The 26115-nt window shown below is 40.4% G+C and overlaps 1 protein-coding gene across 2 annotated transcripts in view; it reads right to left on the reverse strand.

Moving 5' to 3' along the window:
- The window catches only part of MCMBP (minichromosome maintenance complex binding protein), a 73218-nt gene that overhangs the window by 18048 nt on the left and 29055 nt on the right, over positions 1–26115 (reverse strand). For both annotated transcript variants that reach the window (XM_047761972.1, XM_047761971.1), the window contains exons 2-8: positions 22451–22536; positions 21542–21682; positions 21370–21411; positions 19571–19672; positions 12271–12415; positions 8017–8168; positions 5222–5322 (exon numbers count right to left, since the gene is read on the reverse strand). In XM_047761972.1, coding sequence (XP_047617928.1) covers positions 5222–5322; positions 8017–8168; positions 12271–12415; positions 19571–19672; positions 21370–21411; positions 21542–21682; positions 22451–22536 — 769 coding nt within the window. The remainder of the gene's footprint in view (positions 1–5221; positions 5323–8016; positions 8169–12270; positions 12416–19570; positions 19673–21369; positions 21412–21541; positions 21683–22450; positions 22537–26115) is intronic.

Raw genomic sequence — 26115 nt, forward strand, 5'->3', positions numbered from 1 at the left:
TTTGTTTTGTATCATTTTTTTAGTGTGAAAAATGGTCATCCAATGGAGAAACCAAGAGGAATGTCCAATATTTAACAAAAAAATTCTATTGGAGGGGCAGAATTCAATGCCTTTCTTTTGCCAACTTCAAAACAAAACAAAAAAGAGGATAATCTGAATTTTCAGACTATATTAAGTGGGGGAAAAATGTGTAACAGAGTATATATACCACGCCCCATTTTATATAAGAATAAATGAGGAGCTCCTCCATGGCTCAGCAGTAACAAACACAACTAGTATCCATGACGATGTGGACTGAATACCTGGTCTAGCTCAGTGGATTAATGATGTGGTGTTGCTGTGAGCTGTGATGTAGGTCACAGATGCACTTTGGATCCTGGGTTTTGGGGCTGTGGTGTAGGCCGGTGGCTGCAGCTCCGATTCAACCCCTAGCTTGGGAACCTCCATATGCCACAGGTGTGGCCCCAAAAAGAAAAAAAAGAAAAAATATAAATGTATCTATGTTTGCAAAAAAGAGGTACAGAGCAGATAAAAGCAGGAACTGAGGCTGGCTCCCTATAGAGGATGGCTGGAAGCAGGGTTCAAAGGGATGAGGGTGGTGGGTAAGGACATTCAGACATTCTTTCTGTACAGTTTTGATTTTGGCAACAACATTCATGTTTCCTATGCTTACTCTTTTAAGTACAGAAACAGTAAGGATGGAAGAAAAGCTCTAAAATGAAACACAAAGGAAACAAATTAACCTAACTACATAAAATGAATAATGAGTAACAATACAGCACTGAAGGAGGAAGAAGTTACCCAAGCAACTTTGCAACATAGCACCCTGACTACACACTCTCACTCAAAACTAAAAAGAGCCTGAATCAAAAACTGATGGGAACCATCACGGCTCGGTGGTTAACAAATCCGACTAGGGACCATGAGGTTGTGGGTTTGATCCCTGGCCTCACTCAGTGGTTAAGGATCCAGCGTTGCCGTGAGCTGTGGTGTAGGTCGCAGACGAGGGTCGGATCCCGAGTTGCTGTGACTGTGGCATAGGCCGGCAGCTAAAGCTCCGATTGGACACCTCGCCTGGGAACCTCCATATGCCATGGGTTCGGCCTTACAAAAGACAAAAACAAAACAAAAACTGAACTCAAGTTATTAGGCTTGTTTTTTGCAGTGGTATGTACTACCAATTCTGCAAATATCTTCTCTGGAATGGCTGTCCCCCGCTTATCTGCAGGGAATATGTTCTAAGACCCATAGTGTTTGATGTCTGAAACTGTGGATAGAACTGAACCCCACATGTACTCTGTCTTTTCCCATACACACACACCTAAGATAGAGTTTTAATTCATAAATTGGGCAAAGTAAGAGATTAGCCACAATAACTAATAATAAAAATAGGACATTTGGAGTTCCCGTCATGGCACAGTGGTTAACGAATCTGACTGGGAACCATGAGGTTGTGGGTTTGGTTCCTGCCCTTGCTCAGTGGGTTAACGATCCGGCATTGCCGTGAGCTGTGGTGTAGGTTGCAGACGCGGCTCGGATCCCGAGTTGCTGTGGCTCAGGAGTAGGCCGGTGGCTACGGCTCCGATTCGACCCCTAGCCTGGGAACCTCCATATGCCATGGGAGCAGCCCAAGAAATAGCAAAAAGACAAAAAGACAAAAAAAAAAAGGACAATTATAATGATACACTGGAATTAAAGTTATGTGAATATGGTCTCTCAAAATACCTTACTGTACAAATTTAATGACTTTTCCCTCTTAATTAAGCACTTACCACAACTATGGCTGTAAACTTTGGCAGGTTGAGATGCAAAAGCAAAACTAGCACAAATTTCTTTTTCCTTCTTGACAATTTCACAGAATCTTCTGTTGTTTTTAGGGTAGATGTTAGTGACTCCAGCAGATAATTATTTTCTTATTAATTAGCTGAGAACTTTCACCTTTTCACTTACAAATAGCACTTTATGACATTTCGTTGGCATATCCAAATTGCTAGTACTCTTACACTTTGGGGCCATTATTAAGTAACATAAGAGTTTCTTGGAACATAAGCCCTATGACACGGTGACAATCTGCTAGCCCAGGTGGCTACTAAGTGGCTAATGGGTGGGATACAGGGTACAAAAGGCCGATTCACGTGCTGGGTGGAATGGATGGGGACGGTGCGGGATTTCATCATACTATTAACAATGGCATGCAATTTAAAACTTATGAATAATTTATTTTTGGAATTCCCCCCTTAATATTTCAGACTGAGTTTGACTACAGGTAACTGTAGGTAAAGGGAACCTACTGTGTTGCAGAACTGAGCAAATGAATATACTGTGCATACTGGAAGTTTCCTTCTGTCAGAACAGGGAATTACAAGTATGGAAAGGAGGAAAACTAGAACGACACCTAGTTGTGGAGCTGAACTAAAGTGGAACCAGAAAGGCCGTGTGAACTCATGGTTTTTGATATATAGACTTGGAAATAACGCAAAGACCTACAGATACATGCGTGTACACAAATGTGTATATGTGTGTGTAATTACGTATATACTTATTTCTGAGATCTGCCCGTTAAAACAGCAGGGAAGTGATGCCAGCACAGTACCAATGACCACGGTGACATTTGGATCTTGATTTTTCCTTTTTTTTTTTTAAAGGGCCACGCCTGTGGAATATGGAAGTTCCCAGGCTAGGGGCTGAATCAGAGCTACAGCTGAAGCCTACACCACAGCCACGGCAACACTGGATCTGAGCCACATCTGCAACCTACACTGCAGCTTGCAACAACGCAGGTCCTTAACCCACTGAGCCAGGGCAGGGATCAAACCCACATCCTCACAGATACCATGTGGGGCTCTTAACTCACTGAGCCACAACAGGAACTCTAGATCTTGATTTTTAAATATAATTCCTCACTAAAGAAACCAGCGCTCCTTTGAGGCTGACACTGAGACTGACGGATGAGAAGTACAAGATGAGGCTGAAATAGCTTAGGGTGTCCAAAAATACATGTTTAAAAATAATAACGTCAGAGTTCTCCTGTGCATAGTGGGTTAAAGATCTAGTGCTGTCACCACAGCAGCTTGGGTCAGTGCTGAGGTGCAGCTTCAATCCCTGGCCCAGGAACTTTCTCATGCCCTGGGCATGCGCCCCCCCCTGCCGCCCCCGACGATAAGGTCAGAGTTCCTACTGTGGTGCAGAGGGTTAAGAATCTGACTGTGGAGTTCCTGTCGTGGCGCAGTGGTTAACGAATCCGACTAGGAACCATGAGGTTGCGCGTTCGGTTAACGATCTGGCGTTGCCGTGAGCTATGGTGTAGGTTGCAGACGCGGCTCGGATCCCGCGTTGCTGTGGCTCTGGCGTAGGCCGGTGGCTATAGCTCCGATTCGACCCCTAGCCTGGGAACCTCCATATGCCGAGGGAGCGGCCCAAGAAATAGCAACAACAACAACAACAACAACAACAACAACAACAACAACAACAAAAGACAAAAAGACAAAAAAAAAAAAGAATCTGACTGCAGCAGCTTGGGTCTCTGCAGAGGCACGGATTCAATCCCTGGCCCAGGAACTTCCCCATATGCCACAAGTATGGCCATTAAAAAAAAAAAAAACAACAGGAGTTCCCGTCGTGGCGCAGTGGTTAACAAATCCGACTGGGAACCATGAGGTTGCGGGTTCGGTCCCTGCCCTTGCTCAGTGGGTGAACGATCCGGCGTTGCCGTGAGCTGTGGTGTAGGTTGCAGACGCGGCTCGGATCCTGTGTTGCTGTGGCTCTGGCATAGGCCAGTGGCTACAGCTCCGATTAGACCCCCTAGCCTGGGAACCTCCATATGCCACGGGAGTGGCCCAAAGAAATAGCAAAAAGACAAAAAAAAAAAAAAAACCCAACAACGATAAGGTCATATCAAAAAGGATCCAGAGCCTGCTTAAAGTGGCTCCCACAAGCCAAATATGGGAAAATATGAGTCTCATTAGAAATAACAGGTTAACAACCACACTGATATAAACAAATTACTTGAACAAATTACTCGGGAGAGAGGAGAAACCTTACAGTAGAATGCCAAAGAATAAATGTTGGAGGAGTGACTGAGATAGAAAATCACCATCATAACACTTGATTCAAGCAAGAATCATCAACATGCTAAAATAAGTGGGTGAAAGTTAAATAAGAAACTGGAAATTATGTGGTCTCAAAGCATTTCCCTCTAAATTACTTGTTAACTACAAAGTAAAAAATAGTAACTTTATGGGAGCGAAACCTGGCAAACACCACCATAACCAAGGGATCAAAACCGACTTCAGCAGTAATGGGGTGCTGCGCCCTCTGATGGGACATGCTGAGGACACCGCACCTTGTGGTTTCCTGCCCCAAATGCGAAACTGGAATCTAATCACAAGGAAACATCAGACAAACCCAAACTGAGAGACAGTCTACAAAATAACTGGCTTGCACTCTTCAAAAGTGTCAAGGCCCTGTTCTGCCACCTGAGGACACACTAAGACAGCCACCTGCAAACTGGCCCTCACTACCTGCTGGGTCTGCTGGGCCTTAATCTTGAACTTCTCAGACTACAGAACTGTGAATCCTCACAATGAATTTTTGTTGTGTAAATTAAAAAAAAAAAAAAAAAGTGTCGGAGTTCCCACTGTGCCACAGCAGCACCAGGACACAGGTTCAATCTTTGGCCCAGCACAGCGGGTTAAAAAGGATTGCTGCAGCTACAGTGTAGGTCACAACTGCAGTGTGAATATGACCCCTGGCTAGGGAACTCCATATGCCAAAAAGAAAAATGAGTTAAAAAAGTGTCAAGGCCATAAAGGCCAAAAAAAAAAGACAGTTCCAGGTTAATACAACCAGTGATCCTATGGAGCCTAGACCAAAAAGACTGTCAGAAAGAACAAGATAATTAGTGAAATTAAATGTTTTGTGGTTAGTGTATTCTTGGCAAATGTCCAATTTTTGCAGCAATACTCTGACTATATATGAGAAAGTCTTTGTAGGAAATATGGATGCAAGTATGACTTCCACAACTTACTCTCAAAAAATGTACCTATGTATAAAAATGCATGTGTGTAAGCACAAATCAATGACAAAACAAATGGAGCATAGTATTAACAACTTGTAAATTTGGATGAAGAGGAAAAGGGAATTCTTTATAACTATACTGCAACTTTTCTCAAAATTTAAAACTGTATCAAAATTAAAGTTTACTAAAAAAGAGCAAACGTACCTTTCATCATTATTCAGTACGCTGAGCACAGGATCCACAGACAGTATGCCATACAATTCAAGAACATCATTCACTTTAAAACAATCCCAGTCTTCATAGACCTAACAGGAGACCACACAAAATCACACTGTTAGGACTAAATAACACCAAAAAGGCAGATGACATGAGTCTTGACATTACAGTAACAATAATATCATCTTAGCGTTTTAAATCAGAAAATGAACTTTTAAGCAACTCCTTCATCAGATAAATTGAGACCAAGAGTACTTGCCTCAAGTTATTCTGGTAGTTAGTAAAAAGTGAACAACTAAAACACAGGACTCCTAACTCCTGGGCAATGTCTGTTTTCCCACTACTTCAGAGAAAGTTTTCCCCAAAGACGATGGTCAATTAAAACTAGAAATATGGAGTTCCCATCGCAGTGCAGTGGTTAACATATCTGACTAGGAACCATGAGGTTGCTCGGGTTCAATCCCTGGCCTTGCTCAGTGGGTTAAGGATCTGGCTTTGCTATGAGCTGTGGTGTAGGTCACAGGCACGGCTCGGATCCTGCGTTGCTGTTGCTGTGGCTACAGCTCCGATTAGACCCCTAGCCTGAGAACCTCCATATATCAAGGGAGCACCCTAAAAAAGGCAAAAAGACAAAAAAACAAAACAAAAACACACAAAAAAACTAGAAATATGTGGAGTTCCTGTTGTGGCTCACCTGTAACGAATCCAACTAGTATCGATAAGGATGCAGGTTTGATCCCTGGCCTCGCTCAGTGGGTTAAGGATCCAGCGTTGCCATGAGCTGTGGTGGAAGCCACAGACGAAGCCCTTATCTGGCTTTGCTGTGGCTGTGGAGTACACTGGCAGCTGTAGATCTAATTTGACCCCTAACCTGGGAACTTCCACATGTGATGGGTACAGCCCCAAAAAGCAAAAAAATATAAAAAATAAATAAAACTAGAAACATGCATTATCTCAAAATCTATTAACTATGCCAAGAGAAGGGAGAAACCCAGGATTACTAACTTTGGACTTATTCAGTATTCACAAGCTATGCAGCATTAGGAGGATTAACACAGAACTTAGAATGGCCATGAAGCCTCTCAAAATAAAAAAAAACAAACTTTCAAAGTTGTCTGTCAGGGTAGACTTTAGAAACTATCAAAACTTCCTATCAAACTTCCTATCGGTGAGATGCGAGAGTGGAAGGGAAAACATGGTAGTTCTAGCTCGTGCGCTAAGTAAAGTGCCATTTAAACTAAAACCACAACAAGTAAGAATGGAAACTCTCAATGATCGCTTTTGAAATTTTTATCACTTGTTCTTCTCTCATGATTCCAAAACCAGAATAAGACAGACAGGGGAAAAAACCACTAACAGATTGTTTTTCTTCTACTTTACTTTACTTCATTATTTTGGCCACACCCACAGCATGTGGAAGTTTCTGGGTCAGGGATCAAACCCATGCCACAGCTGTAATCAGAGCTACAGCAGTGACAAGGCTGGATCCTTAACCCACTGAGTCACTAGGAAACGCCATCCTTCTACTTTTTTGTGTGTGTGTATTTTTAAGGCCGCACCCACAGCATGTGGAGGTTCCCAGGCTAGGGGTCGAATAGGAGCTGTAGCTGCCAGCCTACACCACAGCCACAGCAACTCAGGATCTGAGCCACGTCTGGGACCTACACCACAGCTTACAGCAACACCAGATCCTTAACCAACTGAGCGAGGCCAGGGATGCATCCTCATGGTTACTAGTCAGATTGGTTTCCACTGAGCCATGATGGGAACTCCTACTTTATTTTAAATATAAGTGAGAAATGGGTTTTGGTAAAAGAAAGCATGGTGAAACGAAGCAGATGTTAGCAAGTTAGAAATGACATAGGAAGGGAAGAGATACTAAAAAGTTGTTTCACAAAAAAAAAAAAACCAGCAAAAAAGTTGTTCCACATCTATTTGAAATACTCATTTTAAAAATTTTCCTTAAGAACGCGGTGGTAGGCAGAATTATGCCCCCAACGATGTCCCCAGTCACTGGAATCCTTAAATATGTCATCTTTGTGTAAAGAAGATTTGTATAAATTAAGGACCTTAAACTGGGAGATTATCCTGGACCACATGGGTGTGCTTAATCTAATCACCCATGTCCTTAAAACTGGAGAATAAGAGTGCCTGTGTGGCTCAGCAGAAATGAATTTGACTAGTATCCATGAGGATGCAGGTCCAATTCCTGGCCTTGACAGTGGCTTAAGGATCCAGTGTTGCTGTGAGCTGTAGTGTAGGTCGCAGACGCAGCTCTGACCTGGTGTTGCTGTGGCTGTGATGTAGGCTTGAGGCTACAGCTCTGACTTGATCCCTAGTTGGGACCCTCCATATGCTGTGGGTTCAACCCTAAAAAGGCCAAAAAAAAAAAAAAATTGGAGAATCTTTCCTACCTATGGTCAGGAAGACATGACTACGAAAATATGGTTAGAGGGCAGCCAGCCTCTGCTGGCTCTCCAGACGGCGGAAGGGGCCACAAGAATGCCAGTGGCCTCTAGAAGCTGGGAAAGGCAAAAAAAGTTTCTCCCCTAGAGCCTCCTGAAATTGCTGTCACTTGAATTTTACCCCAATGAGAACCATGTTGGACTTCTGGTCTAAAACCTGCCAGATGATACATTTTTGTTGTTTTAAGTCACTAAGTTTGTGATGATTTCTTATAGTAGCAAGAGAAAACTAACACGAATGCTAAGAGTTTTCTGTTTTAATTTCCAAGACACTTAACACACCTTTGTCAGAGTCAGGTCTATGAAAGGTTTTATTACCTTCACGAGACACGCAGGACCTTTCTCTCCTGGCAGTGGAAAATTCAGATCAAAAGGAGAAGAGAGGTTCAGGGAGTTCGGCTGTTGTCCAGAAGAAGCTTCAGTTTCTAAACGTTTTGGCTCTCCACACCACTGAAGACCACCAACGCTCCCTAAATTCAAAGGCACAACATCACAAAGGCTTCCTGGAGATAAAGAACATTCCTGAAGAGCCTTTTTTCTTTTAATTCAACAAACTGTACTATAGTTGTACAACCGTCATCACAACCTAATTTTAGAACATTTTCAACCCAAACCCCCAGCTCATCCCTCCCCCCTCAACCCTAAAAAGCCTCGAGTTTGATAGAAATGATGCTTCTGAGCTTGCAAATTTCAAGCTGTTACAGTTTTTAAGGAAATAACATACTAAAAGCCCTTTGACCTATAAAAAGAACAAAGACCATTATAAAGATCTGAAAGTGTAATCATTTTTCCCCTACAATAAAATGGCAACGAATCCCTCCCCAATCAAATCTTGTGTCATTTTGTTTTTTTATTTTTTGGCCGCCCCACAGCATATGGAGTTCCTGGGCCAGGGATCAGATCTGAGCTGCAGTTGTGACCTATGCCAAATCCTTTTACCCACTGCGCCAGACCAAGGATTGAATCTGCGTCCTAGAGCTGCAGAGATGCCACTGATTCCATTGTGCCACAGTGAGAACTCCCTCTCGTGTGATTTTATTTTTTTAATTTTTAAAATTTTTTGTCTTTTTAGGGCCGCACCCATGGCATATGGAAGTTCCCAGGCTAGGGATCAAATTGGAGCTGTAGCTGCCAGCCTATGCCACAGCGATAGCAACACCAGATCTGAGCCACAGCTCACAGCAATGAGGGATCCTTAACCCACTGAGCGAGGCCAGGGATTGAACCCATGTTATCACTCAGCCATGATGGAAATTCCCCTCTCATGTAATTTTAAAAGTTAATACTTAATATGGTTATTTGACGTCTTTGATCCAAGAAATACATGAATCTACAGACACCAAAAACAACTTGGTAGAATATATTTCTACTTGTCAAGCAGAATAAAATTACAAAGCAACCAATTCATTTACCAAACATCTATTAACATTCATTGTATACTAGGAATCAGACTAGTTGTCAGGGACACTAAGATCATTTAAAGATAACCTCTACCTCTGAAGTAATGATACGTTATGGCTGATAATTAGAATCAAAATATAGCCTGCCATACCCCACAACACTGCTTAGCAATAAAAAGGAATAAACTGCTGATATAAGGAACAACTTGGAAGGATCTCAAGGGAATTTTGCTGAATGAAAAAAGCCAATCCACAAAGTTTACACACTATATGATTCCATTTATACAACATTCTTAAAACAACAAAATTTTAGGGGTGGTTAACAAATTCATGGTTGTCGGGTGTTAGCAACTTGGTGGGAGAGGAGAGACAGGGTAAGGGAGTACGATTATAAGAGGCAACATGAGAGATCCAGGTAATGAATTGTTCTGTATCTTGACTGTGGTAGTAAGCACGTGAACCTACACACATGATAAAACTGGAACTAACTACATACACACAAATAAGAGCATGTAAAAATGTAAGTTCTGAATAAGGTCTATGGACTATATTAATATCCATTTCCTGGTCATGATATTCTACTATAATTATGTAACATGTTACCAGAAACTGGGTCAAAGGTATACAAGATTTATTATTTTTTACAACTACACGTGAATCTACACTTATTTCCAAAGCATCTTAAAAAAAAAAAAATATATATATATATATATATAGCCTGACAGACTGCCTAGAAAGCAACAAACAAGGTAAACTTTACATAGATAAGGCACTCAGATATATTCAAAAGCCCTGAAGTATGACATTGAAACAAAGGGGGCAAGAAGAAGCAAATTACATGTCCATCAACAGAGGACTGGATAAAGATGTAGTACATATATACAATGGAATATCAGTCATAAAAAGTGAAATAATGCCATTTGTAGCAACTTGGATGACCCTAGAAATTACCACACTAAGGTCAGAGAAAGACAAATATCACATGACATCACTAATACGTGGAATCTAATAGAAAATGATGCCGGAGCTTTAGCTGTGGCGCAGTGGGTTAAGAATTCAACTGCAGTAGCTCAGGTCACTGTGGAGGCTCAGGTCTGATCCCTGACCCAGGAATTTCCATATGCCATGGGTGTTGCCATTAAAAAAAAAAAAAAAAAAAAGCTACAAAAGAATTTACAAAACAGAAACAGCCTCATGGATTTTGAAACCAAATGTATGATTACCAAAGGAGAAATACAGAGGACAAAGGGATAAATTAGGGGATTAGGATTGACATATACACACCACTTTATACAAAATAGATAGGTGACAAGGACCTACTATATAGCACAGGGTAATCTACTCAATAATGTGTAATAAATAACCCATTTGGGAAAAGAATCTGAAAAGGAATGGGTATGTGTCTATGTGTAACTGATTTACTTTGCTGTACATATGAAATACAACTTTGTAAGTCAACTATATGCCAATAAATTTATTTTAAAGGGGGGGGCAAGAAATAGAAGCATCAATGGCTGAAGTAATAAGAAAGAGAATTACCATATGTCCTGGATTCTTTTTTTTTTTTTTTCTTGTCTTTTTGCTATTTCTTTGGGCCACTCCCACGGCATATGGAGGTTCCCAGGCTAGAGGTCGAATCGGAGCTGCAGCCACTGGCCTACGCCAGAGCCACAGCAACGCAGGATCCGAGCCGCGTCTGCGACCTACACCACAGCTCACGGCAGTGCCGGATCGTTAACCCACTGAGCAAGGGCAGGGACCGAACCCGCAACCCCATGGTTCCTAGTTGGATTCGTTAACCACTGCGCCATGACGGGAACTCCTGTCCTGGATTCTAATATGCTATTTATTGTTATGATACATCCTTAATTTTAATAAACTTTTGGGGATGGGTGGAGAAAAAGAATACTACATCTGCATATATTTAATGTAAAACATTCCAATTTTAAAGACATTACAATATGCCTTAGCATTAAAAAGAAAAAGATTATGTGTTCCCTGGTGGCCCAGCAGTTAAGGATCCGGCATTGTCACTGCTGTGTGCAGGTTCGAGCTCTGGCCCAGAAACTTCTGCATGCCTTGAGCATGCCCACCTCCACCCCCCCAAAAAAAAAAAATACTGTAAATTTATGAAGTAGACTCATACAAGGTTAAATAAAATTTATTAGTAAATCTGTTTACCACTGATTGTTATATTTGCCCTCTCAACCCAGTATTACAGATTTCAAGTAACTAATTTGTTTTATTTCCTCTGCCTTTGTTTTCATATTAAAGGTGCTAAAGACAAGTAAATGGACATAAATGGAGAAATAAAGACAAACTTATCTACCTGTCATAAGGAATTCACTGCTCCTAAAAACTGTGATTGGCAAAATTAATCAACTCTGAAATTCTCTCTTAAAAAATTTCAACTTTTAGTATCCCTGTTTAAATCAGAATTAGTTGTGTTTTAAGCATATTTCAATAAACCAACCACTACAGAGTTACATAAATGGAACAAATAGAGCTGTGACTATTCTAAGGGTTATTTGCTTTAAATCTGAGGAATAAGTAATCCAGTGTACCCACAATTTCACATTTTCCCTCCAATGTTTTTAATCTTACTAAATTAAAGCATCACTGTTGCAAAAAGAAAATAAGAAAGGAGGCATTCAGGTATGGATAAGTCACATTTAGAGTAGAGTACTATATTTTCATATTACTTAAAAGCTGAGATAAAAAATATATATGAAGAAAGATAAAAGACCTTTTTTGGCTAACCAACTTAAGGCCCTTAAATACTGATAATAGAGCAGCCACTTCTCACTAAATGATGCCTAATTGCTCAATTATTAAGCACAGTCTGACCAAAGAGTAGCTGTTAAAACTCAAAACTGTCTATAATTCTGATAAGCTTGATTTTGGGGGGGGGGCATGCTCATGGCACATGGAAGTTCCTTGGGCCAGCAATCAAACCCTCAGCAGAGCAGAGACCCAAGCCACAGCAGTGACAATGCCAGATACTTAACCCAGTGAGCCACCAGGGAACTCCTAATTCTGATAAACTTGAAAGCAAGTTGTCAAATCACTACCCGCTTCTAAATCTAGAGCTATTTTATACAATAATTAATTCTGGCTATGAATTTACTGCAAGAGAGCAGAAGTCTACAGAAAGCTTATTAGCACACACTACCTGCTTGTCTGGCACCCGTATGCTGGTCTTTCTGTTTATTGGGCTGTAGGTCCATATCTTCATCATCTTCGTAACTCCTCTTGTGACGACTAGGAGTGTAGGATGTTGAAGGGCTGACTCGAGCTTGGTTTGCATTAACATAGGCGTTAAATGAAAGGTTAAGAAAATATTACCATGAACTGAGGAATATTCTAAGTTATGCTACTTTTATGACCAATAAAAGACTATTACTTTGGCAGTTTGGTTAAAATAAAAATGTATTTTGATTTTTTTATTTTATTTTGTCTTTTGTCCTTCTAGGGCCACACCCATAGCATATGGAGGTTCCCAGGCTAGGGGTCTAATCGCAGCTGAAGCCACCGGCCTACGCTACAGCCACAGCAATGCCAGATCCAAGCCACATCTGCAACCTACACCACAGCTCATGGCAATGCAGGATCCTCAACCCACTGAGCAAGGCCAGGAATTGAACCTGCAACCTCGTGGTTCTTAGTCGGATTCATTTCCACTGCGCCACGACGGGAACTCCCAAAATGTATTTTTAAGAGAAGGCTGATGTGGAGTTCTCTTGTGGTATAGCAGGTTAAGGACCTGGTGTTGTCACTGTAGCAGCCTGAGTTGCTACTATGTTGCAGGTTTGACCCCTGGCCCGGAACGTCCACTGGTCTCCCAAGGCAACAGAAATAAAAGTAAAGATAAACAAATGGGGCCTAAACAAACATAAAAGCTTTTGAACAGCAAAGGAAACCATGAACAAAACAAAAAGACAACCTATGGACTGGGAAAAAATATTTGCAAACAATATGACCGACAAGGGCTTAATTTCCAAAATATACAAACAGCTCATACAACGCAATTAAAAAAAAAAAACAAACAACCCAATAGAAAAATAAGCAGAAGACCTAAACAGACATTTCTCCAAAGATATACAGATGGCCAATGGGCACATTAAATGAGGCTCAAAATGGCTAATTATTATAAAAATGCAAATCAAAACTATAATGAGGAGTTCCTGCTATGGTGCAGAGGGTTATGGACTGGCATTGCAGAAGCTGTGACATAGGTTGCAGCTGCAGCTCAGATTCAATATCTGGCCAGGGAACTTCCATATGTGCAGGTGCAACCAAAAAAGAAAAAAAAAGCTGGATAAGCAGTGAGATCCTGCTGTATTGCACTGGGAACTATATCTAGTCACTTGTGGTGAAGCATGATGGAGGATAATGTGAGAAAAGGAATGTATACATGTATGTGTGGCTGGGTCACTTTACTGTACAGTAGAAAACTGATGGAACACTATAAACCAGCAATAATGGGGGAAAAAAAAGCTCTAATTCAAAAAGATACATGCTGCAGTTCCTATTGTGGCTCAGTGGGTTAAAAACCTGACCTGTCTCTCTGAAGATGTGGTTTCAATCCCTGGCCTCAGTGAGTTAAGGATCATGTGTTGCTGCAAGTTTTGGTGTAGGTTGCAGATGCGGCTTGGATCCTGTGTTGCCATGGCTATGGTGTAGGCCAGGAGCTACAGCTCCAATTTGATCCCAAGCCCAGGAACTTCCATATGCCACAGGTGTAAGTATAAAAAAAAAAAAAAAAAGATACACATGCACCCCAACGTTCACTGCAGCACTATTTACAACAGCCAAGACATGGAAGCAACCTAAATGTCCACTGACAGATGAATGGGTAAGGAAGATATGGTACATGAGTACAATGGAATACTACTCAGCCATAAAAAGAATGAAATGCCATTTTCAGCAACATGGATGGACCTAGAGATTATCATACTAAGTTATTGGAGAGAAAGACAAATATCCTATAGCACTTTAAAAATAGTTTAGGAGTTCCTGCTGCGGTGCCATGGGACCAGGAGCATCTCTGGAGCACTGGGATGCAGGTTTGATCCCCAGCCCAGCACAGGGGGCTAAGGATCCGGCATTGCCAGAGCTTCAGCATAGGTCACAACTGTGGCTTGGGTCTGATCCCTGGACTGTGAACTCCATAAGCCACAGGGCAGCCAAATAAATAAATAAATTTCTTAAAAAATAAAAAATAGTTCAAATGAACTTACAAAACAGAAAGATTCAGCAACAGAGAAAACAAATTATGGTTACCAACAGGGAAGGGGGGATAAATTGGAGGTATGGGATTGACAGATGCACACGACCATATATAAGGTAAACAGTAAGAATTTACTGTATAGCACAGAGAACTATATTCAGTATCTTGCAATAAAGTATAATGCAAAAGAATTTTAAAATATAGATATACTCATATATGCATAATCAAATTACTTTGCTGTACACCTGAAACCTACACAGTATTAAAAATCAACTATACTTCAATAAAAAACAAAAACCTATAAAACTGGGCAAAAGATATGACACAACTGTTTTCAGACTTTGGACAAAAGGGAACATAAGGCTATAATCCTTGAATGAGAATGAACCCAGCAGATAAAATCCACATTCTCCTCAACTCACTCTTGGGGGCATTTTCCAAACTACAACAAAGGGAAGTGGAGGTTCTGCTCTTGCTCATAGAGCAAACAGAGCACAGAGTTTAGGGCTATTGAAGCAAATGGAATTTGCAAAACAATTAGAGAACAAGGAGTTGCAGGTGGAGGCCTAGCAGAGAACAGCTGCTGCCCAACTGGGAGCTAAACAAAGATTCTGGAAGCTGTACAATCCTAGGACTAGCCCCTGCTGAACACCACAGGAACTTAGGCAAGACCCAGAAACAGCACTTCTCATGAGTTAAGGACTGTATCCTACCCCATGAGTGCTACTCGCAACCTACCTTAACAAATCCCAAAACCAAGCCTTGACAAGATCAAAGTGATCCGCTTAGATTACCTGCCTGCCAGGACAAAATTCTACATTCTTGAAGTGAAGACAAAACTAAACTTTCTGGTGTTGCATATCAAAGTAATCATAACATTTTAATTATGTGAAGAAGCAGGAAAATATGGTCTATAAGCAGGATTAGAAACAGTCAATAGGGAAAAAGCCACAGGGACGACCTGGATATTGGAAGTAGCAGACAAGGTCATTAAAGAGCAATTCTAAAATTCACCATGTTAAAAGAAAAGAGGAATATAACGAGTCAAGAGATGAAGAATATTATCAGAGAAATGGAAACAAAGAAAAAGGACCAAATGAAAAAAACTAACACTGAAAAATAAAATGGGAAAAAAACTACCCTCAATCACCTGGAAGACAGTGACAATAAGTCTAACGATTATCCGATTGGAGTCCCAAATAATGAGAAAGTGGGGAGTTCCCGTCGTGGCTCAGTGGTTAATGAATCCGACTAGGAACCATGAGGTTGCGGATTCAGTCCCTGGCCTTGCTCAGTGGGTTAAGGATCCAGCGTTGCTGTGAGCTGTGGTGTAGGTCGCAGACTCGGCTCGGATCCTGCGTTGCTGTGGCTCTGGTGTAGGCTGGCAGCTACAGCTCCGATTCGACCCCTAGCCTGGGAACCTCCATATGCCGCGGGAGCGACCCAAGAAATAGCAACAACAACAACAACAACAAAAGACAAAAAAAAAAAGAAAGTGGTAAAAGACTGAAAGAAAAAAAAAATTTGAAGAAATAATGATTGAAATTTTCTGAAAAACACCAATGCACAGATCCTAAAGCTCGACAACACTCAAGCAAAATATAACACAAAAAAAACCCCACACTTGTTTCATAGTCAAGCTGCTGAAAACCAGAGAATATTAGATGCGGTCAGAAGAAAATCAAAGACACATTACATACAGAGGACAATGATAAAAATGATGACTAGCCTTTTATTAAAAAACAATGGAGGCCAGAAGACAAGAGAACAATATCATTTAAGTGTTGAAGATGAGTAATAGTATGTTGATCGATAATTCTCTATCCATTTACAATATCCTTCAAAGGTAAAGGTGAAATGAACAAAAGCTGAGAAGTACAGCAGATCTGTACTTTAAAAGGGGGCGGGGGGCAGCTTAGTGAGATTATTCCAGACAGAAGAATTAAAGACACAAAGAGCTGGAAATAGCAAGTACACAAATAAAGAAGATGTAATATTTTCATTTCTTAATTTATAGAGAAGACAAGTGTTGAAAGCAAAACTAATATATTATGGATTCTATAAGCACAAGTGAAATGTATGACAACAGCACAAAGAATGAGAGACAGCAACAGAAGTAGAGTGTTGTAAGGGATCAAGGGTCAAAGGAAATTAGAAAATATTTTGAACTGAATGAGAGTGAAAACAAATCAAAGTTTGTGGGATCTAACTAAAGCAGTGATTACAGAATTTCATAGTTTTAAATACTAATATTAGAAAATGAAGATTAAAATGAATGATCTGTGCACTCACCTTGAGAAGGCAGGAAAAAAAATTAAACCCAAAATAAAAAGGAAGGAATAAGAGCATACATAAATCAATGAAATAAAAAACAGAAAATTAAAGTAAAAAGTTGGTTCTCTGACAAACCCAGAGCAATACTAATCAAAGATAAAAGAGAACAAATTAACATTTTTGGAAATGAAAGGAGATCACTGTTAGATATTCTTTAGACATTAAAAGGAAAATAAGGAAATACCAAGAAAGCTTTAAGTCAGTAAATTCAAGAAATGGGATTAATCCTTGAAAGATAACAATTTTTCACAAATGACACAAAGTCTCTGCCAAAAAAATGAATCAATAATTTAAAATCTCAGCCAGGAGTTCCCATTGTGGCTCAGCAGGTAAAGAACCCAACATCAGTGTCCCTGAGGATGTGGGTTCAATCTGCTGCCTCATTCGGTGGGTTAAGGATCTGGTGTTGCCACAAGGTGCGGTATAGGACACAGATGCAGCTTGGATCCCATGTTGCCGTGGTGTAGGCCTGCAGCTGCAGCTCCAATTCAACCCCTAGCCCAGGAACCCCTATGCCATACATGCAGCCATAAAAATATACTAATAAAAAATAAAATAAGATAGTATCTGGAAGTTCCCATTGTGGCTCAGAGGAAGCAAACCAGACTAGTATCCAGGAGGATCCTGGCTTTGCTCAGCAGGTTAAGGACCCAGCACTGCTGTGAGCTGTGGTGTAGGTCACAGATGTAGCTAAGATTTCGCATTGCTGTGGCTGGGGTATAGGCTGACAGCTGCAGCTCCGATGTGAACCTTAGCCTGGGAACCTCCATATGCCACAGGTGTGGCCCTAAAAAAAAGCAAAAAAAAATCTTTGCATTTCAGTTTTGTGAACTATGTCTAAAAAATACTACTTGTTAAAAATAAAAAGGAAACTGGTATTTTTCCACAATCTTGCAGAACAAACATGCTGTTTTCCCTAAAGAAAATTAGAATGAGTTCTTAGAACAAACAATCCAAAAATTTATATGGAACCACAAAAGACCCAGAATTGCCAAAGCAATCCTGAGAAACAAAAACCAAGCAGAGGGCATAACTCTCCCAGACTTCAAGAAATATTACAAATCCACAGTCATCAAAACAGTGTGGTACTGGTATCAAAAAAAGACAGATAGACCAATGGAACAGAATAGAGAATCTGGAAATAAACCCTGACACCTATGGTCAATTAATCTTTGACAAGGGAGGCAAGAACATAAAATGGGAAAAAGAAAGTCTATTCAGCAAGCATTGCTGGGAAACCTGGACAGCTGCATGCAAAGCAATGAAAACTAGAACACACTCTCACACCATGTACCAAAATAAACTCAAAATGGCTGAAAGACTTAAATAGAAGACAAGACACCATCAAACTCCTAGAAGAGAACATAGGCAAAACACTCTCTGACATCAACCTCATGAATATTTTCTCAGGTCAGTCTCCCAAATCAACAGAAATAAGAGCAAAAATAAACCAATGGGACCTAATCAAACTGAAAAGCTTTTGCACAGCAAAGGCAACCAAAAAGAAAACAAAAAGACAACTTACAGAATGGGAGAAAATAGTTTCAAATGATTGCAACAGACAAGGGCTTAATCTCTAGAATATACAAACAACTTATACAACTCAACAGCAAGAAAGCCAATCACCCAATGGAAAAATGGGCAAAAGACCTAAATAGACTGTTCTCCAAGGAAGATATACAGATGGCCAACAAACACATGAAAAAATGCTCAACATCGCTGATTATAAGAGAAATGCAAATCAAAATTACCATGAGATACCACCTCACACCAATCAGAATGGCCATCATTAATAAGTCCACAAATAACAAGTGCTAGAGGGGGTTTGGAGAAAAGGGAACCCTCCTGCACTGCTGGTGGGAATGTAAACTGGTATAGCCACTATGGAGAACAGTTTGGAGATACCTTAGAAATCTATACATAGAACTTCCATATGACCCCACAATCCCACTCTTGGGCATATATCTGGACAAAACTCTACTTAAAAGAGACACATGCACTTGCATGTTCATTGCAGCACTATTCACAATAGCCAGGACATGGAAACAACCCAAATGTCCATCGAGAGATGATTAGATTCGGAAGAAGTGGTATATATACACAATGGAATACTACTCAGCCATAAAAAAGAATGACATAGTACCATTTATAGCAACATGGGTGGAACCAGAGAATCTCACACTGAGTGAAATGAGCCAGAAAGACAAAGACAAATACCATATGATATCACTTATAACTGGAATCTAATATCCTGCACAAATGAACATCTCCTCAGAAAAGAGAATCATAGACCTGGAGAATAGACTTGTGGCTGCCTGGGGTGAGAGGGAGGGAGTGGGAGGGATCAGGAGCTTGGGGTTATTGGATACAACTTGGAATGGATTTACAAGAAGACCCTGCTGAGTAGCCTTGAGAACTATGTCTAGATACTTATATTGTAACAGAACGAAGGGTGGGAAAAAAAAAAGTATACATGTAAGTGTATCTTGGCCCCCACGCTGTACAGTGGAAAAATAATAAAATAAAAAAAAAATAAGAAAATTAGAATGAGTTCTAATTTAAAACTGTTTTTAATTATTACAGTATTCTCTTTTCAGTCCCTTTAAATCTATCTCAATCTTTTTAACAGTATTTCATTAGAAGAATGTACCATAATTTGTACCATTTCTCAGTGATAGATACTTACCACTGTTTTTACAGACTTTCTTGCTTAGGAAAATGAAACACATTTTACTAAAATAAATCCAAGCTCTGCAAAAAGAGTAATTTTTTTCCCCAGCTAACTTCACTGAAGTAAAAAGACTAAGTTTAAAAAAAAAAAAATCAAAATTGTGGATTGTGATCTTTTCAATTAAGAAAATAATCTGGGACCATTCTACACATAAGAAGGATCAGAAATAAAGGATATTTCTTTTACCCACGTAGATTCTCCAGGCACTGGAACACAGTAGAAAGTCTGCCTTTCCAAAGTGGTAGTTCGTGGAGAGTTTAAATCCACTTCTTGCTGAGGCTGTGATGTACATTAAAAGAAAAGAAAACTCTGAGAATTAGCAACAATATTTTCATGTTAATTATAAAATAACAGTAAATATTTCATATTAAGAGTTAATTTAATTAACAAGCAACCACTAAATCCAAACTATCATTTTTTTCTTTTGAGGGCCCCACCTGCAACACATGGAGGTTCCCAGGCTAGGGGTTGAATCAAAGCTGCAGTTGCCGCCTCAGCCACAGCAATGCCAGATCCTAGCCTCATTTGCAGCCTAAACAACAGCTCATGGCGATGCCAGATCCTTAACCCACTGAGAGAGGCCAGAATTAAACCTGCATCCTCACAGTCAGATTCTGAACCCAATGAGTCACTACAGGAACTTGCACACTATCATTTCCTAAAAGAAAACCACCATAAAATCATTCCAAAGGCAATAATCAATATACCTTTCCTCAAATCCAAAATACATAGCACCCTAGGTTACAAAATTAAATCCCTTTAAATAAACAGGGAATTTTATTAATTCTTTACAAAGACAAAACATGGTAATCCCACGCCTCTCTCACAGAAAGCTATCAGAATCAGCTAATAAATAAATTTAATAAAATATTCATTATGAGGTAGTGCTGAGATTTAAAAGTCAGATATTATTCCCTAGGAAAGATATATTCTCTAGTTCAAATATTCTTAGACAATCCAGAGAGGATCCAAGATATAACAGTAAAAAAATTATTTCACTGGGAGTTCCTGTTGTTTCTGCTCAGCAGGTTATGAACCTGACTAGTATCTGTGAGGATGTAGGTTCAATCCCTGGCCTTGCTTAGTGGGTTAAGGATCCAGTATCGCTGTAAACTGTGATGTAGGTCGCAGATTCGGCTCAGATCTGGCATTGCTGTGGCTGAGGTGTAGGATTGCAATTGCAGCTCTGATTTGACCCCTAGCCTGGGAACTTTCATACGTCATAGGTGTAGCCCTAAAATAGCCAAAAAAAAAAATTTTTTTTCAGGAGTTCCCTGGTGGCCTAGTGGTTAAGGATCCAGCACTGTCACTACTCTGGCACAGGTTTGATCCCTGGCCCAGGAACTTCTACATGCTGTAGGCATGGGGGGAAAAAAATTAATTTTTTAAAAAAGAGGCATACCTTGATTAGATTTTTTAAAAGATAATCAAGTGTTAAGCCCTAAATCAATCTTCCACTCTCATTTTTCTGCTTTTCATTTAAAAGAATTTATCATAACTTAAAATTTTAAAAAGCAATTATATAGATACTAGGAAAAGAAGGAATTAATTTTGTCATTTGCAGTATTACACCTCCTAAGAGATTTTTAGATCAAAAAAATTGTATCAGGAGTTCTTGCTGTGATACAACAGTATTGGCAGTTTCTCTGCAGCACCAGAACATAGGTTTGATCCCCAGCCCAGGACAGTGGGAAGGACCTGGTGTAGCCGCAACTGCGATGTAGGTCACAATTTTGGCTCAGATCTGATCTCTGGCCTGGGAACTCCTTATACCATGGGGCAGCCAAAAAAGAAAAAAAAAATCATATCAGAGAAACTCAAGTAAAAGGCAGATAGAGAAAGCATTCCACACAACTTCTTAGAACTGACTTACATACAAAATAAATAAATTTAGGATCAACCAAAGGAAAGAAATACATTCTCTGAAGAAAAAAATTTTCATTAAAAAGTTTCTTATACATTTTAAGAGTACATACCCCACACTCTGCTACATCTCTATATTTTCCAAAATGAAGAACCTACGAACAAAACAAAGAATAAGAGTATTGTATCAGTATATCAGAATCAAAACTACCATAAACAAGACAAGTACAAAATTAACAGTACTAATGATAAACAGTAAGTTTCATTGGAAAAAGCAATACATACACGTGCTTTTGTGTTTCGGTTAACAGTTTCATACACTCCCATGTAAAATTCAGGGTCAAACATATCCTGAATCATGCAACGAAACTTCACAAAACTATTAGGTTTCAAATAATGAAGGGGAACTTCATTCAATGATGGTACCTTAAAGGAAAACAAACGGTCAATTCAAAATACACTGTCTATCAAATGTTAAGCACATATAGCTACCTATATGTGTATCCAAACTCAAACTGCAATCCCCCCCAAAACACACACACACAAATCAGGGGCATCAAATGATCTCAATGGTCAACATAACACAACTGCTGGACAAAAGTACTCTCCACGTTGGTACAAGTTTGTACGATGACATCTGACAGTAAGGAAGCCTTTTCTTCAAAACCCTTCCCAATAAACAGAGAGGCATTTCCTTTGTTGAGCTCTTCTCTTAAAACTCATACACACCAATTCCTTTAAAAAGAAGGTAATAAAGCAAAAGATAACTGAATCTCTCTTAACTACCCATTTTTTTCTCTCTGTAACACGGTCATTTACTGCCACCTAGAGGCACCAATATAGAAGCATTGCATTGGGGTTTTTTTGCTTTGTTTTGTTAGGTTTTTTGGGGGTTGGTTTTTTTTTTTTTTGTCATTGTTTAAATTTAAGTTGCAAAAGAGACCCAAAAAATTTTTTTTGGTCGTGCCCAGATTGCGAAAGTTCCTGGGCCACAGCAGTGACAACACTGGATCCTTAACGTGAGCCCCCAGGGAACTCCAGAGGCCAAGATCTTTGAGCAGGTGTGCACTTAAAGCAGAGGGCAGTACACACTAACCTACATATTTTTCAAGTACATGTGGATTACTATTCTACTGAGAATAGGTGAAAGTTTGCCCAACTTCACCCTGCCCCCTCGAGCAACAATAAGCTTACCCATTTAGGAGCATTATTTTCCTTCAGCTTTTCCTTAAAATATTCAATTACTTTCTTCTCCCAGTCAGGATTAACTCCATTTTGAGCTGAAAGAAAAATACATTTTTCAAGCTGGACTTACACGCTATAATAACAGACTATGTCCATGTGAGTCACACAAGTGAGTTTAGTGCAATGTGTAAGTCAGGGAGCACTGCTGGGGGTTAGTCACTATGATCAGGGTGGGGCTGACCTCCTGCAGAGCACCCCCAGAATAAGATAGGAGGCTCCCTAAACAAAGCAGCACGGGAATCATTTGAAAAGCACATTGCTCTTTGAAAGCATTCTTACTTCTTATTTTATTTGGGAATAATCTCAAACTTTCAAAAACGTCACATGAAACGTACAAAGAACTCCTGTAGCCTTGCCCCCTGTGCTCCCACTCCCTCTTTCACACATTTTCCTGACTCATTTGTGATTAAGTTACACACATCATATATTTTTACCTTTAAACAGTTTAATGTGTTTCCTAAGAATACGGAGATTATCTTACATAACCACAGTACTTGTTATCAACCTCAGGAAATTCAAAATTGAACAATGCTTTTTATCTAATCTACCAGCTATTTTCCAACTTGCCCTCTGACCCAAGACTATCCTTTACAGAGCACTTTTTTCCCTTCAGCACAGGACTCAGTCTAGGTTCACACACTTCTTTTAGTGATCATTTTTTTTAAAATCTCCTTTACTCTGGAACAGTTCCCTCAATCTTCCTTCCTTCTTTTTTTTTTTTTTTTTGTCTTTTTAGGGCCACACTTGCGGCATATGGAAGTTCTCAGGCTAGGGGTCAAATCGGAGCTGCATTTGTCAGCCTACACCACAGCAATGCCAGATCCAAGCCGTATCGCCAACCTATGCCACAGCTTGTGGCAACGCTGGATCCTCAACCCACTGAGCAAGGCCAGGGATTGAATCCGCATCCTCAGGGAGACCATATGAGGTTCTTAACCTGCTGAGCCACAAAGGGAACTATGCCTGATGTTTCCTTATGATTAGACTGCAGTTGTGTCTTACAGTCAGAGTGCTGCATAAGTGATGTTGTGTCCTTGTAAGTGTATCACCTAGATGTCCATCTTCCCCTCACTGATGACATTAATTTTCACCACTCCGTCAAAGTGAGAGCCAATTTCTCCACTGCAGTTACTTTTTTTCCCTTACAAACTAATAAGCAATATCCAGGAGATACCTCAAGACCATGCAAATAACTTGCATAAAACTTGCCCCACCCCCAAGATTTAACATCCATTTAAGTTACTGGTAATTATGTTTGCAAAATGAGAGAAAGCTGCTTTTAATGTCATGTTAAAGATAAGAAAACCAAGACTTTGAAAAATTATGGGGAGTTCCTGTCATGGCGCAGTAGAAATGAATCTGACTAGGAACCATGAGGTTGCAAGTTCGATCCCTGACCTCGCTCAGTGGATTAAGGATCTGGCGTTGCCATGAGCCATGGTGTAGGTCACAGACGTGGCTGGGATCTGGCATTGCTGTGGCTGTGGTGTAGGCTGGCAGCTGTAGCTCCGATTAGACCACTAGCCTGAGAACCTCCACACGCTGAGGGAATAGCCCCAAAAAGAAGGAAAAAAAATTATGGGAATTGGCCAAGACCAAAGAGTGAATTACCAACAGAATTAGGAATACATATTTTTGTGAACTAGAACCATGTAACCAAGCTGGCCAATACCTCCACCATCATACAGGTGCCATATTCACCACACAGGTGCTATGGAGATGTGGAATAAAGGAACTGTTTATATTTGTTAAGGAGCTGATTCTCTTAAAAATACTCATAAAATCCTGCTTACACCATGCTTTAGCAGAGATTCTAAATGCTTTTGTTTAACTGAGCAAAGGCCAGTTCTTAAAAAGCACTCAACGAGGTGATTCTAATGTGCAGAGGGTTGAACCCAATTCTAGTAAACCGGACCTCAGAGGGTGGTTCCCAGACCAGCAGCCTTAGCACCACCAAAGTAGCTGTTAAAAAGGCAAATTCTTCAGCCCATCCCAGACCTACTAAATCAGAAATGACAGAGGTGAGGCTCAGCAAAACATTTTTAAAAATACGCCCTAAGGGGAGTTCCCTAGTGGCCTAGTGGTTAAGAACCCAGCATTGTCACTGCTGTGGCACAAGTTTGCTCCCTGGCCTGGGAGCTCGTGTATGTCATAAGCAGAGCCAAAAAAAAGTCCTCTAGGTGACTCTGACGCACGTTGAAGATTAAGAACCAATGCTCTACTTGGTGCATGCCAATAAACAATTACTGATTTGAAGGGAAAAAACCAGAATGGGTATTTTTGGCTTCTAGTCAAAATGGTCGTCTAGTGAAGAGTTACATGCAGCCATGACTGCTACACCAACACCACTATTCTGACTGCATTTGTCTAAGAAACATGAATATGCCACATCAGGAATTGTTACCCTACCTGGTACTGCCGGACTATTGAAGAACTGCAATTCCCTCCAAGTTCCCTCTGTGGCTCAGCAGGTTAAGAACCTGACACAGTGTCCGTGAGGATGCAGGTTCGATCCCTGGCCTCACTCAGTGGGTTAAAGATCTGGCATTTCCACAAGAGCTATGGTGCAGGTCACAGATGCAGCTTGGATCTGGCGTTGCTGTGGCTGTGGTGTAGGCCTCAGCTGCAGCTCCAGATCAAACCTAGTCTGGGAACTTCCATGTGCCACAGGTGTGGCCCTTAAAAAAAAGAAAAAAAAGAAATACAACAGATAATTCCAAAATTATCAAGAGTACTACAATAACTGTCCATTATTTATTAAGCCCACTGTTTGCCTAGCACTCTATCAGGTGCTATCAGGATACTTAGTGCTAAGATAAGCTATGGATAGAACAAAATCTCAGAGAGGGTTTATGAAAGAGGTGGTGTGTGAGCCAGGCCTGTAAAGAGGGGTAGAACTGAAACATGTTGAAGTATAAAGGATGGGAATATTCCAAATATAGGTCCCCTGGGGGAAGAAAACAGTAATGTTAAACCAAGGACAAGGATGGACACTACCAGAAACTGAAGTACATGGAGCATTAAGTGCCTCGAAGAGAATAAAGCCAATGAACAAAAGGAAGATGAAGCAACACATACCATAGTTTTCAATACCAGGCTACAGATTTGCTCTCCATTCACAGAAAATTCACTTTTACTTTCCCAGGGTCCAGCAGAAGTTAGAAGAATAAACACTAAATAAGTACAATGTAGAGAGAACAGATTGTTTTGCAACTCTAACATCCATTTCCTCTTTTTCTGGTGACAGTACATCTTTTTGAGGGAGGAACCACTGCACCTTCACTCTCAGCCCAAGGGTGCACCTTCACTCTCAGCCCAGTGGTTCTGATGATTGGTTAGGGATGGAGCAATCAACAATCCCGGGTATAAGGTTTAGGAACTGGTCCAACATCATAGGTTATAATCCTGAAGCTGCATGTGACCAGGTCTGTTTGAAAACTAACTAAGCCATCCCAGAGGGAAGTAGAGAGGCTGGTTGCTATAGACACAGTTTGAAGTATTTGGCTGTAGTTGAGTGTGACGTTAACCCACTCAGGAATTGTCACCCTAGACAATGTAGTCACCCTCTTTGGTTTAAGTAGAATCCTGCTGAGTGTGTGCCTGTGCGAGTACAT

This window comes from Phacochoerus africanus, chromosome 15, assembly GCF_016906955.1.
Source record: "Phacochoerus africanus isolate WHEZ1 chromosome 15, ROS_Pafr_v1, whole genome shotgun sequence".
Taxonomy (NCBI): Eukaryota; Metazoa; Chordata; class Mammalia; order Artiodactyla; family Suidae; genus Phacochoerus; species Phacochoerus africanus.